Source organism: Leuciscus leuciscus, assembly GCF_965113295.1.
Source record: "Leuciscus leuciscus genome assembly, chromosome: 21".
NCBI lineage: Eukaryota > Metazoa > Chordata > Actinopteri > Cypriniformes > Leuciscidae > Leuciscus > Leuciscus leuciscus.
In genome coordinates, this window is record NC_138745.1 from 26,890,277 (window position 1) to 26,906,199 (window position 15,923).

The window sequence follows — 15,923 nt, forward strand, 5'->3', positions numbered from 1 at the left end:
AGGGCTTGTTCAAAAGCTTGTTCACTGAGGATGAGCAATAGTAATAGAGCTGCTTGCAAGGCACTAGGTCTCTCTTAGTGTTTGTGTGCGTCTGTTTGAAAGAGACTGAGTGAACTGATTGTTAAGAGACACTCCAAAAACTCTTTCATCTGCCGTTTCCTTCTCTCAAAAAGCAGTTTATTGCTCTTTCCATCTAATGTCTTCTTATCATGCTTTCTTTTCTTTTCTCCTCTCCATTTTTCCTGTCTTTAAAGTGTGAGGGCCAGTCGGGGCTCCAGGGAAGGAGAGCTATTCTCCATAGACAGCAGACCTTTGAAAGGAAATGTTTTATTTCCTTTGAAATGAGCTGCCTGCCCAACTGCCATGTTGTGATCTTTAAGCATCCTTCATAAGAAGCCATCAGAGAGACCCCTGACTGAGCTCTCTATACCAGTCTTTAGGAAAGAAAGAGAAAAAAAGAAACAGAGGTAAGACTATGACAGTGGACACGGCAGGGACAAACAAAATAGGAGGGATGGACTGAGATATGGAAAGGTAATAACGATTATACATGCAGAGGATAAAGTAACAAATAAAGGTTGAAGTAAGGAGGGGGGAGTAAAAATGGGATGAGTATGTAGGGAGAGACATTTGATACCTGGTAGGAGGAGTGACACTCAAAAGAAGCTCGCAACAGCCCTCTATATCATCACCTTTCAAACTAAGTGAATCGATACGGCTGGGTATATATACATATGTGTATATATGTATGTAAACTGTACACGTGTGTGTGTGTGTGTGTGTGTGTGTGTGTGTGTGTGTGTGTGTGTGTGTGTGTGTGTGTGTGTGTGTGTGTGTGTGTGTGTGTGTGTGTGTGTGTGTGTTTAAATTATGCGTATATAAAATCTAATTCAATTAGATATAATTGAATTGAGACTGAGAAACAAGTTAAATCGAGAAATGATGGATATATTACATTTATTAAATGTTCTGCATATATTAGATAGAGTGGCCACAAAAAGTATTTGGACACTTAAGTCACACATACAAAATGTATGTATGTCATTGAATAAGATACAAAATAACAAAGTGGCAATTATAAAAAAAAAAATAATAATAATAATAATAAAGATAGCTCAAGCAGACCATTTTAAGAAATGCATTTTACAACAACAAAAAAAAGGAAAGCTTTTTAGGTCATACATTTTAAAACTATAGAAATACAGTTCTTTTAGGGCACCTATATCTACATAAACTAAAAATCAGCTTTATATCAACTGGAAAGATTACCACAATTTATAAGCTATTTTCATTTATATTATTGCAGTGAAATTCTGTTATTATTAAATGTGGCTTAAATGTACAAATATTTTTTGGGACCAGTATTAAAATATATATCAGGAAAAGTATCTAGTGTCCAGCACAGTCACACATATAGCTGCGGAAAGACTTTCAGAATTATAGCAGCCGGAAGAACAGAGAACAAACCCTTGTTCTGTCCGGAGGTGTTTGTTGTCCATCTATGCCCGTTTAGACAGTCTTGCATCATGCGTGACCTCACCACATGAGACAGGACAACTACAAAGGCTTCTTATTGGTGCTGTGCTCTGTGTCAAACATTCTGTTCTCTGTACATTCAATCAATCACTCCAGCAGGCCTGCTATGCTAATGCGTGAGAGGTGCGATCTTGTGTTAACTGCCTGCACTTGAGTGTGCTCCTGTCCTCTTGTCAAGTGTCTGATCTAGGGCACTTCGTGTCATCCCAAAGAGTCAAGATCTGATCAAGTCAAGTATTTGTAAGCCTGCGTAATTGCTTAGTGAGAAAAGTGTGTGTTTTTGTTCTGTTTGAGTGTAGCCTCCTGAGGACTGTCTCAGGAGTTGTTTGAGTGTGTTTGTGATTGTAAACTCACCCGGTCGCGGGATCTCTGAATCTTCTCACGGTCGCTGTTCAGGTTGGCAAGGATCTCCTGTCCCACTTGCTCTGTAGAGGATAAGAGGAGGGACAGGGTGAAATAAAAACACGAAATGTTGTTTAGGCCATCTTAAGATGCAAGCGTATTTACTCCTGATCTTTGATTTTTTTTTTTGGGCCGGTCATTTTAATAGGAATCCACACGATTAGGAATCTTGAGTGAGAGCGAAAGATTTCCCTACGCAGATTTTAATACAGGTTCAAGTTAGCTGCTAACAGAACAGAAAGCTGCCTAGTTTGAAAGTGACTTCTATGTGAGCTGTAATTAATACATAGTAAGACTACTGACAATAGACAGTGGACCTTTTTTGTATGGCACTAGTAAAAAAAAATAAAAAAATAAGAAAAAGAGTGCTTAAAGTGGATTTTTTTTTTTTTTTATTCTGTAAGAAGACTTGCACATAATCTTTGATAGAAACACATTTGGCGAATAAATTCCTAAATTTGTATTAAACACTGCAGGTGAATAGTGTAAAATGTTTGACTAATAGATATTGCTATACTTTCCCCAGTTTATTAAATCACAGTACTTTAAGACAATTGTTTTGTATTATAAGTTTTATGAAATGTTTTTTTAAATATGCAAATGATTCATTATGTAATTACATATGATACTGGACACTGGATAAAGCCAAGTTCCTTTTGGTGACATTTTCGAGTAATTTGTGTTTAGAGGATTTGGGATATCTTTATATAACTCCATAAATACAAAAATACTAACTCCATATATTCTCCAAATACTGCCAACAGCACGCTCAAAAAAACAACAACATTTTTTATTTTTTATTTATAGAAATACAATGATATATAAATCAGGTGAATGTTATATAAACAAAACATTCTGTAAAATCCTTCAGAATATAGAAAGGAATAAAAGTTTATTGAACATAAGTGCTAATCAAGTAGAGAAATCTTTTTTAAATGGCCTTTAAATATTTGTATTGTAATTGAAATCTACAGATGAAAAGAAATCAAAGATAATACAAATAATCATGAATTTACATTTTGGATGTTTTATTTCTAGTCCGGGAAACACTTCAAACAGGGCTACACACTCTAACAAAGAAGGGGAACCACCAATTGTAAGATAAAACCAATGCTTTAATGAAACCGTGGCAAACGTTTCGGTCACATGATAACATATGATGCCATGGAAGCAAAATATCCCAAAATAGCCATGGTTTTGCCTGTAATGTCTTGCCTTTAAAAAATTGTTTTGACTTTGTCTCAAGTTAAAGACTTGTGAAGGAGGGACATATCAGGATTTCAGAAACCCAGAAAGTGGGTACTTTGAAACAAAAAAAGAGTCAAAAACCATAGCAACCACCTAGCAACACCCATGTAAAAGTCTATTTACAACCATGATCTCTGATGTCTAGGGATCTCAAACTACATCTCCTTCTCACCAATATGCTGACTTAAATATTTTGCATATCCCAGCATGCCGCATCACACCAAGCACGAACAGCACATGCAATATTCAGCTGCTTGCTTATAAACACATTTCATCTGTCACGGACGTACACCCATTTATTCGCTCGCACTTAGATAAACATCTCATACATGGCGTCTGACAAGCCTGTCCATGGTCACTGTCATATTCACATCCCAAGGGTCAAAAAAACAAAAAACATGAACAAAACAAAAATCCCACCCTCCCTTCTTCCTGAAAAACCCTTTCCACTATAAGTAGAAACCACATTAGCAGTCTGGAGAGGAAGGTAGTAAAAAAAAAAAGTGAAGTGAAAAATCTTTGCATGGATCAAAGCTACGCTTTCAAATGCACCAAACAATTGTGAGTAAACAACACACTCATGACTGGATTACGCTACACAGGTGCAGCTCTCAAAGAGTCAGCTTGACGCTCGAGGAACAGAGGAACGGGCCACATCTGCGCTAGCACTAAATATCAGAAAACGAGAAAGACAGACACAAGACGTGGTTACACACGCGTCTCTTGCCTTCATTAATTTCCAATCAGACTGAGGACAGACTGAAGGATACTCAGATTAGATAGAGCAGTCACAGCGCATGTGACAGATAGGCCAGATTAAAAGAGCGAATAGAGATATTAATAACCATCATAACCATGGACGGTCGTCGAGCCCGAGACACGCTGCCGCCCACCCATGAGTGGAAATCTTGTGTAAAGAAAATTAAGCACCGCTATCTGTCTCTGTCCAGTGCGAAAGGGGCCTTAAACAAATGAATGTGACACGGCCACAATGGCAACAATGCAATACACATGCGCTCAGACACGCTTGCTCATATATCACTTCAGATGATAGATGAGACCACTGACATGAAGGGGTCTAGTGCAAATGAAACAATCCTGTCAGCACGCTATAATCTAAGCTCAACGAGATACAAATAAACAGGAGGGAAGAAAACGAAGTTGCTATGGACAAAAAGTACAATAGAAAACTTTGATTGAAATATTTCTCTGACGCCTTTGTGTTGTAACTGCTTTCTTGATATCAAGATATTCAGAATCAAGGTCTCCTATTCAAGCTTCTCTATCTCCACTGATTCCAATTGCTGCTATCCACGTAGGTTAAGACTCAGCCTAATGTAAGCGAAGTGAATGCAAATGAATACAAAAGAAATATGAGTGGGGAAATAGAGCAGGTACATAAAAGAATTTCCACAAAATCAAGAAACAGATGGGCTGGCTGACTAACTACATAAAACCGTTCCATGGTGTCTTCCTGTGCCACTAAAAACACGGAATAAAAGCTGTTAAAACCAAACTCTGTATAATGTAATATTCCTGCGGCCAACACACTGTTAAACACATTATGGACTCTGGTTTCTCTTTCCCCTGTGCATGAGCGCAAAGATAAATATTTCTCTTAGTTGTGGGACCACAAATTGATGTTGCCATTAAGAACGAGCTCCAAAAGCACACACACATACACACAAAAACACACACTGTTGGACGATTAGCTGTGTGTACACCACATCCCACGGGTGAGAGGAACTTTACCAACCCACAATTCCACGGCTCTCTTCCTCTTTTGATATATCGGTTTGTCTCCGTTTATGTTTCACTAATAATCTGATCTATCTGTCTCTCTTCTCTATTCGTATATTTGAGACTTAAACAAGAATATGGCAGAGGTTTGAGCAGAGAGTTTGGCTGGAGAAAAACAAACACTCTGTGAGAAAGGGAAAACAACATGATTTCCCTTGCTTTCTTTTCTACGAAGAAAAAAATAGAGCGAAAAACTTCTCACTCGACATTGTAGACATTCCCGCTGACTTCTCACTTGACATCATAGAGGGATACTATTCCCAAAAATGAAAATTCTCTCATGTTCAAAACCTGGCTAAATTTCTTCTCCAAAACAGAAAAGAAAATATTTGAAGAATTTCAGGTTTTGCCTATAAGAATGAAAGTCTGTGAGTGAGGTCAAAAAACAATGGTTTTCATTGTATGGAAATCAACACCACCAACATATCTTTTGCGTTTAGAGCAATATGAGAAAAATAATTACATATTTTTCACTTTTGGGTGAACTAACCCTTTAACAGTGGTATTAAAAAGGTGTTTTAATTGTTATATACAACAACACACAAAATACTGACGCCAATATGCATTACATTTAGATTACAGGTCATCATTATATGAAATAAAACTATACACATGAAGCGTAGCATGAATTATGGTCATTTATTCTTTTGCAAGCATCACTTTGGATACATGTCTACTTAATGAGGTGCTAATTAATTATCACACGCTTTAATGAGGACGCTGACATTCTGTAAATTGAGGGTGTAGCTGTGAAAAACAGGCATTCGAGAATAAGAAGAAAAAAAAAACTAAATAAATAAATAAATAAGTAGACTCCATGCTTGCGATCACGGCTTCGTGCTCATAATGATATAAAATATTCTTCCCCATTTAAGGCCCTATTAACAATTTAAATGACCCTGACGCCAAGCTTTTCCACAGGCCTGCTCTAGTTAAAGATCCAGATCCCCAAGGCCCATTTAACAAGGATATTACTAAAATCTATATCAGCACAATCATTACCGATGGGCTGGTTTTAATGCAGACTTTTTAATTGATTGCTGACCACCACTTGTGGACAAGACCTCTGCTCTAACTGCTTTATATTAGAGTAGGGCTGTGCCAATACTATCATATTTCAAATTATTATTATTCTTTCTCACAATATTATATAAGATTTATGTGGTCATAATTTAATTTCCCACAGTTAAAATGATGAAGTGAAAAATGCAATTCTATCTATGAGACACAGAACTGGACAAATGCCAAACGAAACATGCAAGAATACAGATGCAAAGGATGGTCATACAGATTTATGAATGCAACACTATTTTGGACCCCACAACGAAGTCAAGCTAGCATCTGCTTTTAATAAATGACAAATCACAAATAAGAATAATGAATTCAATGTGTCAAAATATCTATTGTATGCATTACAGTACATTGACCTGAGATTAATCTGTGACAAATGAATCAATCTAAATACCAAATTGGCCAAAGTTTAACAAACCTACACTTGAATAGAGAGCATAATATTACATAGCATTTGTACTGAAAGACAAAAATCTGCATGCATCCGGCACAGTTTCGATTGCAATCCAATTATAATATTGTGATGCATTGCAATATATTAGTTGTGACATGTACTGTGATGTTCATTACATTTTTAAGTAAATTGGGGGGCTGGGTAAAAATATAAATTTTCGGATTAATCGCTATCATTTGTACATCATTCATATATCATTTGATATTGATTCTTTAAATCAAAAATGATATTTTACTAACTCAACATGGCATAATTGTAGCCTGGTCCGACCAGACTCTCGTACATTTCATTTGTACAGAGAGTCTGGCCACTCTCCATTGACAAGCGTTAACTTCCTTGAAGGTGGGTACTCTGTTGAAGTTTAAAACTATTGGATCTGCCAAGAGCCACTCTGGATCTTTCACCAATCACTAAGGTTTGGTCGTGACGTAACCCTACAACTCAAACTAGTGCACGACCTCAACGTCATCCTTCTAAGCCACTCCCTCTGTTCGCTGATTGGACCGGTACAAATTTGGCCCACGAATATACCGCAAACCCAGACTTGAGCGGAAGTACATAGGACGGTGGAGCCAGGCTAGCATAATTGAGCCATGTATTACTTTAATTAATATTTCCGTAATGGACCAAGTTAACAGGTTCACTGGATTGTTTTCTGCACCACTTTTCAGCAGCCACAGCAAAAGAAAAAAATAAATCATATGAGTTTACTAATAAAAAAGACTGTGTAACGCAAAATAATGGCTAGAAACGTCTTTCTATTGCATTGTGTTTGTGAGCTGCATGAAGAAACAAACATACAACAAGAATCTGTCTAACGAACAAATGACTTATACCAACTAGTTATTTTTAGTGAATCAAAAACAGGTCTAATTCCCGAAATGAATGACACTAATCAATCAGATCTTTCTGGTGACTCTAATACATACAACATGACCGGTGAATCCCGAATCCCCAAACAATGACTTTTATGATCCGGTTTACAACACTAGATAAGGCAAATAATGTATTTATGCAAGCAAAATGGACATTATAAATTAAATTAGTCAGAAACGAAACAGACTCGAATCAAAACAGATCAGAAAATCTGTATTGATTACCAGCCTATTGTGATTCAGCACGAGAAGTCTCTAAAACATCCTTGACACATTCAAAGAGTCTTTAATAACCAGCAATTCCACTAGATGTTGTTTATTTATTTTTATCATCTTTTTGTCTTATTTCTTTTAATTCTGAGTGTATTGCTTCTACATTAATACTTTTCCTTTCACCCCACACCGCCGAAACATTGTGTTAGTGCAGTCAAAGTTTCTTTCATCTTCCGGTCTGTCTGTCTTTCCCTTCTGTGACTGACCGTGCCTGTCTGCCTTTGAGCTTGGCCTGCAGGAACATCAAATCACTCAGGACATCTCGGAGGTCCGAATGTCACTCGTTTTCATCCCCTCTTCCTGCCAGCCGTTGGCAGTAAGATGGAGGCAGAACACACCGGGGAAGAAGCGTTTTCCACCTCTTCGTTCCATCGTCCTTATATCTGTCCATCCACCTCCCCTCAGCAGACACGTATAATTGGGCACATCATCAATTTTACAGCAGCTGTTTGAGTGTGAGTCCTATCTGAGTTGTCTGAAGCCCTCTGTCTGTCCCCAGAGCTGAAAGGGTACATGCCCTGACACAGGCTCACTCCCAGGCTCCGGACTGCTTTTTATTACAGAGTTCCAGCCACTTTTTGAAGGTTACCACACACACTTCTATCTGGACACAATCCACAGACACAGCCAAATGAGAGCAAAAGCGCCCATGGGAAGAGTAAAGGCAGGTCCAACACTGACTGTCCCACAAAGACACACACACACAAAGAGCAACGCAGAAACACAGTTCCTTTCTCTTTATTTTAGACAAGTTATTCCCCTGTCTGGGAGCAAAGTGCTGACGGCACTTTTATTATTCTTGTTATTCGTTAACAGTATTCAGCTGCTGACCTCACCAAACTTGAGCTCTGTTGTAGAATGAAGAAACAATTTCAAAAATGAAAATTCTGTCATTATTTACCAGCCCAAACCCAAATGATTTTCTTTCTTATGTGGAATCTTCGAAAACTGCTGAAATAAATCTAGTACATTGACCAGAACTGGCGCAAAAGAACGATACGTTCACTAATCTGTTCCCGAGTTTAGTGGAAGTCTGATTTAAAAACAAGTGATTCAGTTCAAATTGTGAATATTATTAAATTTAATCATTATATATTGTGAGCAATTAAAAATAACTAGCTTATAGACCGGATCATGGAGACAGTTGAATCATTGTAAACAAAAGATTCAGTCCACATTGTGAATCATTCAATAAAATCTACCGTATGGCTTCAGAATACATCAAATATAGTGCACAAGACATATGAACGCTTCTATTATACTTTTTTGGTGTTTTACATACATAGTCAACATCAAATGAGCCTTTTTAACACCTCAACTGAGGTGTTTTAAATACAAATACAGTTAAACTTGGGCCTAGTCTTGTTCAAAACCACGATAAGGACACAAGTAAGTGTTTAACAGCCTCAATAGACAGAGGACTGATGGAATGATATGGATATCAAGAGAATATATTGGTTTCAGAGGAATGAATAAGAAAGATGGAGAGAAATAAGGTAAGGGCCACGGCCTGTCTGCGCAAGAGCAAGCGCTGGGTAATCAGGCCCCATTTCACTGGCCTTTTTTCACTCCACTGGGCTCTGTTTTATTCATTGGCTCAGCCCTGACCCTGCCGCGCTTCTGCTCTGACAAATCACTTCTGATTAAGACAAATCTTTATTAGCCGGCCACTCAACTTTCCCTATTAATCATTATCTTCTCCCTCACTCAGTCTCTCTCTCTCACACACAGCACATCTCACACACTCTTCTAAAGGCCAGATCACTGCCGATTGTTATGCGTGGAGATGTTAAGGCTTCTTCTGGCTGATAAGACAAAGGTTTAATGGGTATGAATGACCATGCCAGAGGGAGAGTGAGCGCTAATAGAACCATTTGTTTAAGCTGGGGGGGGGGGGGGGGGGGAGGACAGAGAAAATGAACACTGATTTCCCCTCCTACTTCCATTCTTCCAAGATTGAGCTTTGAAAGGGAAGACTCTATCAGTGCCTCTGGAAGGACCGGAGGACAAGGCATGCTGGAGAATGGGTTCAATAGCTGAATGCCCCTATGAACTCAAAAACAAACAAAGATGAGAAACACATCCTAGAAATATCAATAGCGACCCACTCCTGTATCAGAATAGCAGCAGATGGCATGATTCTTCAATTATTAGAACTTTTTGTCCTCTATAAAAATAAAAAAATAAAAGAAAATTAAAGTGGAAAAAAGGATAGCCTATAATAAAAAATTTTTTTTTAAATAATTTTATAGAAAAATTGAAAGTTATTAATGTAACTTTAAATCAACGATCATTTTTAAGAAAGCTGAAAGGTCAAACTTGCCAGAATTGTTCCAATTTGGTAACCAGACTTTTTGACTTCCCTCTATAATTAGTTAAAATTAAGACACAAACTTATTTGATATTTATATGTAAACATTTAGGTTTTTTTTTGGAAACAATTTTTAATTATTTTTGCATCAGGATTTATGTTGTGGTGAAAAGTTTCTTTCTTGCAAATGAAGCTTAAGAGGCAGAGTTCCAGAAGTCAAAACAAGACTTTATTGAACAAAGCAACAAAGCCGAGATGACAGCTGCTCTATCTGAATTTGTCTCTGGCCGGGGCGCCATTCTTATACATCTGTTATTTCGCAATAGCCATGCAACTTCATTTTCTTGTAAGATTCACCCATCCTGTTTCCCACAATTAAGTTTTACTTCTCTCGCCTTTCTCTCTAATAGTGAAATCCTGATGGTCAATCCTTTCTCAGATGCAAGATGTAACATTTTTCAAGGACAATCAACTCTTTCCCAGAGGTTGATGCCTCCAAGTGACATATTTATTTCACACATTTTAATAATGGTTTTGAAATATTCTTTGGTCTTTCACAGCCATCTGTTGTTTAATAGAAATTCCCTGACTTCGCATAAACTGCACAGTGGGCGCAAAGACTTTCTCAGACGCGTTTGACCTTTGTAAAAGCCTAATTATTTCTCACAGTCATGTGAGGCCTTCAAAACACATTGGACCATATAGTATTCAAACTATTTCTACAATTGTTTTCTATGGGATAAATAAAATATTTCATCATTTGTGAGTAATCATATCTTTATTCCAGCAAATGTGATCATTTTAACATACATTAGTAGGATTTTCAAGATTTTAAGTAGTCAAAAGTACCCATGATTGAAGAATCATCCATAAATTGTCATCAAACTAAGAGAAAAAGGAGACCCATTTCTTTTAAACGCCATTGTTTTTAAACAAGTTGAGTCTTACCTAACACAGCCCAAACAACAGCACTTACAGTAAAACCTATGCTGTTGACACGGTGGGTGGGAAAGGTGGTTAGTTTTTGTTTAGTTTTTTTTGCAGCAAATTGCTTTAATTTAATCAACTGGCATTACTGAAGCATCCAAATGAAAACTAATAGAGTCTGGGGCAGGTCTTGATTGCCTCGCTTACAAAAAGTCCCGGCTGCCCACTCCTTTCAGGTTCCTCAATTAAACAGGCAGAGTTTCCATGGGCCACTGGAGAGCCATACATCTACCGCAGGTCAATCCGCACCCATCAAATTCACTCGTTCACTTCATTCTTTCAGAGCAGGAAATGATTTCTTCGTGCAGATTAGGCCCCAGCTGAGCTGAAATGTGCACCAAACGTGACCGAGCGAAATTAATAAACAGTGGTACACTGTCAGTTGACTTTATTAATATTGATGTATGTGCTGCCACTTTATTTTTTTGCATTTTTTTCCATCTCTTTCAGAGCAAAGAGGGCCAGGCCAAAAGATTACTCTTTGTGTACAGTCACTGCTGTTCAAAGAAAGCAAGAAACATGCATTCGTCTTCATATGTCATAATAAACAAGGATCACATCAGAATACTTCCGTGTGACAATCCGCATTTTTAGGCTGACAATGTCACGGATTCAGATGAAAAGGGCGCTATCAAATACAAAATATGGGATGGGAATGGGAAAGATTTGCTGTAGGAGCGTAAAAGAGCAAAACGAGAGAGACAGTGGAAGAAGTGAGAAACAGATAAACGCAAGCTGGCGTTGCTGCTGCAGGGGGAGGTCTGCTCTTATAATCACCTCACTTCCTCCTAATCACATGCTGCACATCATTTACTGAACACCAGCAAACTTCACACCCTGCCAGACTCACCAGCTCCAATGTGTCGGACTGAAAGAAAATCCTGACGTTCTTTTAAACAGTTTAGGAACGTTAATGATCCCATTACTGTTGATTAAAGCCTGTAACGCCTCTAATCAGAAAGTTGACAGGCAGATCAAACAGCCAAACACAAATTTTGCCTTTTAATTATCTGTAAAACACAACACCTCAGGGTGTTCATCCCTGCCTATCTCTGACAAAAACCTCAGTCGAAACGATGCCAAGATCTAACACTTCCTAACAGTTCATTATCCAATAAGAAAAAAAAGCAAACAAAAACCCAACAAGCATTCAGATCTTAAAAGCAATCTTCACAATTAGCAGAGCGCTTGGGGAGCCCTGCAGTCCTGTGTATCGTAGGACTCCAAATTGAAACACCTTAATTATATTTGTCAAAACAATGTGCCGTCACCCTCATTTGCATGTTTTGACAGCCGCCCCCGAGTAGCACTCAAAACTTTAGCACATTTAAACACCTACTGATTTTAGTTTTCACTAGCTCTCTCTTTTTAAATTAATCCACCAATCCATTGAGTTTTGTTTAAATGTTCCCTCCTTCCCACAGTAATCCACCCAAAACAATGGGAACGGTGAGACTGAATAATGCCAGGACTCGTTATCTGATAGTACAGATTCATATTAAAGCACTAATCTCTGAATGGTACATACAGAACAACCCCTTCATGTGCCTAGAGGTAAAAGAACAACGCTCTTTCAACCTACAGGTGTCAGGTGGGCTTCGATTGGTTCAGCTGAAATAGAAGGTTTCACTGACCTCACGCAATCATTTTTGGTCCAGTATTCTCATTACCTGCTCTGTAAGAAAAGTAAGTTGCCACAAAGCACTCACAGGTTATGATTCATGGTAAGTAGCAGAAAAGAAATGGTAGTTCACACAAAACAATAAATCTTTCAACATTTACAAGTTGTTCCAAACCTATGTATTTAATTTTTTATGTGGATCATCAAAGATGATGTTTTTAATAGTGCTGTCAAAGTTAGCGCGTTAACGCGTTAACGCAAAATCATATTAACGGCACAAATTTTTTTAACGCGCGATTAACGCAGCGCATATTTTCTGTTTGACCCGTGGCCCAACCCCTAGTTCGGGAAATGGAGATACACAGTGTTGCCAACTTAGCGACATTGCAGACCCCTTTAGCGATTTTTTCCCTTCAAAAAAGCGCCCAAACCTTATTTAGTTTCTCTCTCTCTCTCTCTCTCGTGCGCTGAAGAGAGGAGCAGCGCTTTAATTCAGTTAAACAATGATGTTGCTTCTCTAATTTTACATGCAAGTATAGCCTGTCTAATTTTACATGCAAGTATAAATGTCTTTATCTTATGTGTATTTGATTTCATCAGACGACGGCTCGATTATCAGGATTTTTGTGCAGATTAACATCTTGGAAGGGAGAGCTGGTTATGTCTTAATGGGTCGCGTTTCAGTCACCATTTCATATTCATTCCGTTGTTTGACAACAGAAACAGTCAAATATACCAATGAAAACAGTTTTATCGAGAATTTAGCTTCATCAAAATGGGCACAGAGAGAGACAAACTAATGTAATAATAAATAATAAATGTACATTAAGCATTTTCAGAAGAGCTGCCCTGTCATGCAAAAATCTAAACATGTTTGTGTTAGTAAATTGCTCAGTGCTAAGAAAGAGAAGTAATGGGAACCTGGTATTTCTTTGTTATTTCTACATGTGTCTAATAGACGAACAAGTTCATTGAAAAACATCTATGACCTTTGATATCTCGTCTTCATGCTCTATGTTGACTATGGTTTCAATAATAAACATACATTTGCATAAAGCATCCATATTTATCCATGCCAATGTTGATTAGAGTATTACAAACTTGAAAAGTATTAATTTAAGGTACATTTATAACAAATAAAAAATGTGCGATTAAATGCGATTAATCGCGAGTTAACTCACGACAATCATGCGATTAATCGCGCTTACATTTTTTAATCGACTGGCAGCCCTAGTTTTTAATAATGTTTCAACTCTTATTTTGTGCATTCAATGAAATTCAAAGGAGTAAAACAACATTGGAACACACTGACTTTCACTGTATGAAAAAAAAAAAAAAGGAGTCTTTTCTTTTGTGTTTCATAAAAAAGGCATGCATGTTGACAGAATTTTCATTTTGGGTAAACTTTCCTTTTAACGACTTAACGTTATTATGTTACAGAGAGTTGTATTACAAGGTTGGTCTTTCTAGAAGTGTTCAAATACAAAAATGGTTTCTTCTCTGACCTATAAAACAAAAAGCAGAGGAGAGACGCTGGCGATTTTGCCTGTGAGACAGACTGATCTCTGCGGGACAGCAGAGTTCTCCAAGGATTCGGGGGTCCTCAGTTTGTGCTTCATTATTTAGAACATTTACACAAAGCCATGTCAGGTTTCTTACAAAGACAGCCCTGATTCAGCCAAAACCAGAGCAAAAATATAGCTCTCTCTCCACTTATATGCTGCTAAATACATCAGCGACATGCCAATGATATGTAAAATATGTATTCTCACAAAACAAACAAAAATTCTCTGGAGAATTAGGACTGTCTGCAGTAATTTGGCTTAAGCAGAAATGGAGGGCGTGAAAGCAAGACATCAAACATGAGTTTGAATCGGAAGCACACGGCGGCACGCTACTTTGTGCTGTTAGGATTCATAGCGCTGACAGAATCTGACAGTTACCAACACTTAGGGATTCTCCCACTCCAGCTTTGAGTTCATTAATACTCATGAGCCAAACAGTTGTCTCATAACACACAGAAAATGCACTGGTTAAACATGTTTACCGATCAGCTTATATAAAGCTGCGATTGAAATGGAACCACTTTTGGGGGAGAAAAAAGCCACTTCAAACTGAGAACCTTTTAAAAATTAGATGAGCAAAGCTTTATGGGAACCTGGGGAGATCGAGACGTAACTCACTTGATGTAAATTGATGTTTTTAAGCAGTGACATTTTTGTTAAACACTTTGGAAACTTCTGTAATGACATTAACACAAGTTTAAGAACTTTAAGAGTAGAAATTACTATTTATGATTTATTTCTACTCTAGTCATAATTACCATACTCGCAATATTTAAAGCAACACTATTCAATAACTTTCATTAAAAAGTCATTGGCATATTTATGTGACTCTTTCTGCAGGCTACAGTGTTTAGCGAGTCGGTGGTGACAAATTAGTCACAGTATCTTTCATTCAACCGATTCGTTCAAGACCACATTTCATTCAGAAAATAAAACAAGTGTCTTTGTGAGCGAGTCACTTAATCATTCACTCAACTTATTCATCTAAAAACACAGATTTTTTTTTTAATCAGGAATGAAACAAGTGATTTTATGAGCGAGTCACTGAATTAAACACTTAACATATTCATTAAAAATGCAGCACTACTGTGTATAGGAGATGCACAACAGATTCTGATTATTTTAGCTGGTGGACAAAAAGACAAAATAATTTGCAATTTTAAGTTTAAAATGTAAGTTTCGTAGTATTATATGATTGCATGTTGCACTTTTGTAAAAAAAAAATAAATAAAATAAAAACCAATTTCACACCAGCAATCATTCTAGTTTCTGGTAGATGCTGGTAGACTCCTCTTTTCTAGCTTAAAATATCATGGTCTTCACCTGGTTTTGGTGGTGATGGGCATCCAAAATGTTCTTGTCCATCTGTTTTTTGTTTGTTTGTTTTTTTTAAGTACAAGGTTTCTCTGCATTTTTTTCCAATCACAACAGGCGAGGTGTCAGCTTGCCAGAACACTACCGCTTTATCAGGCCAAACACCAGTTTGTCTGTTTCTTTAGGTTAATACCAACACACTTCCCATCTCTAGAGAACGGCAAATAAAAACGCTATTATAAGGAGGAGATGAGGCATGGTGGGAGTGCACAAAAGAGACGCATCATGCGGCTCATTTAACAATGGCCACGGCTAGCCTGATGAAGAGACATTATTGTCAGATGCCAGAGTGAAAATACACAACATAACATCAGCACAGAGGTCTACACAATCTATATTCGTGGGTAGGTTTTAACCATAATGGAAAAACAGATTTGAATCCAAGGAATGTCAAAGCGCCAAGTTA

The 15,923-nt window shown here is 37.6% G+C and overlaps 1 protein-coding gene across 4 annotated transcripts in view; it reads right to left on the minus strand.

Annotated features, from left to right (window-relative positions):
- Window positions 1-15,923, minus strand: part of vti1a (vesicle transport through interaction with t-SNAREs 1A) — a 134,234-nt gene that overhangs the window by 52,067 nt on the left and 66,244 nt on the right. For all 4 annotated transcript variants that reach the window (XM_082151311.1, XM_082151309.1, XM_082151312.1 and 1 more), the window contains one exon: window positions 1,891-1,961. In XM_082151311.1, the coding sequence (XP_082007437.1) occupies window positions 1,891-1,961 (71 nt within the window). The remainder of the gene's footprint in view (window positions 1-1,890; window positions 1,962-15,923) is intronic.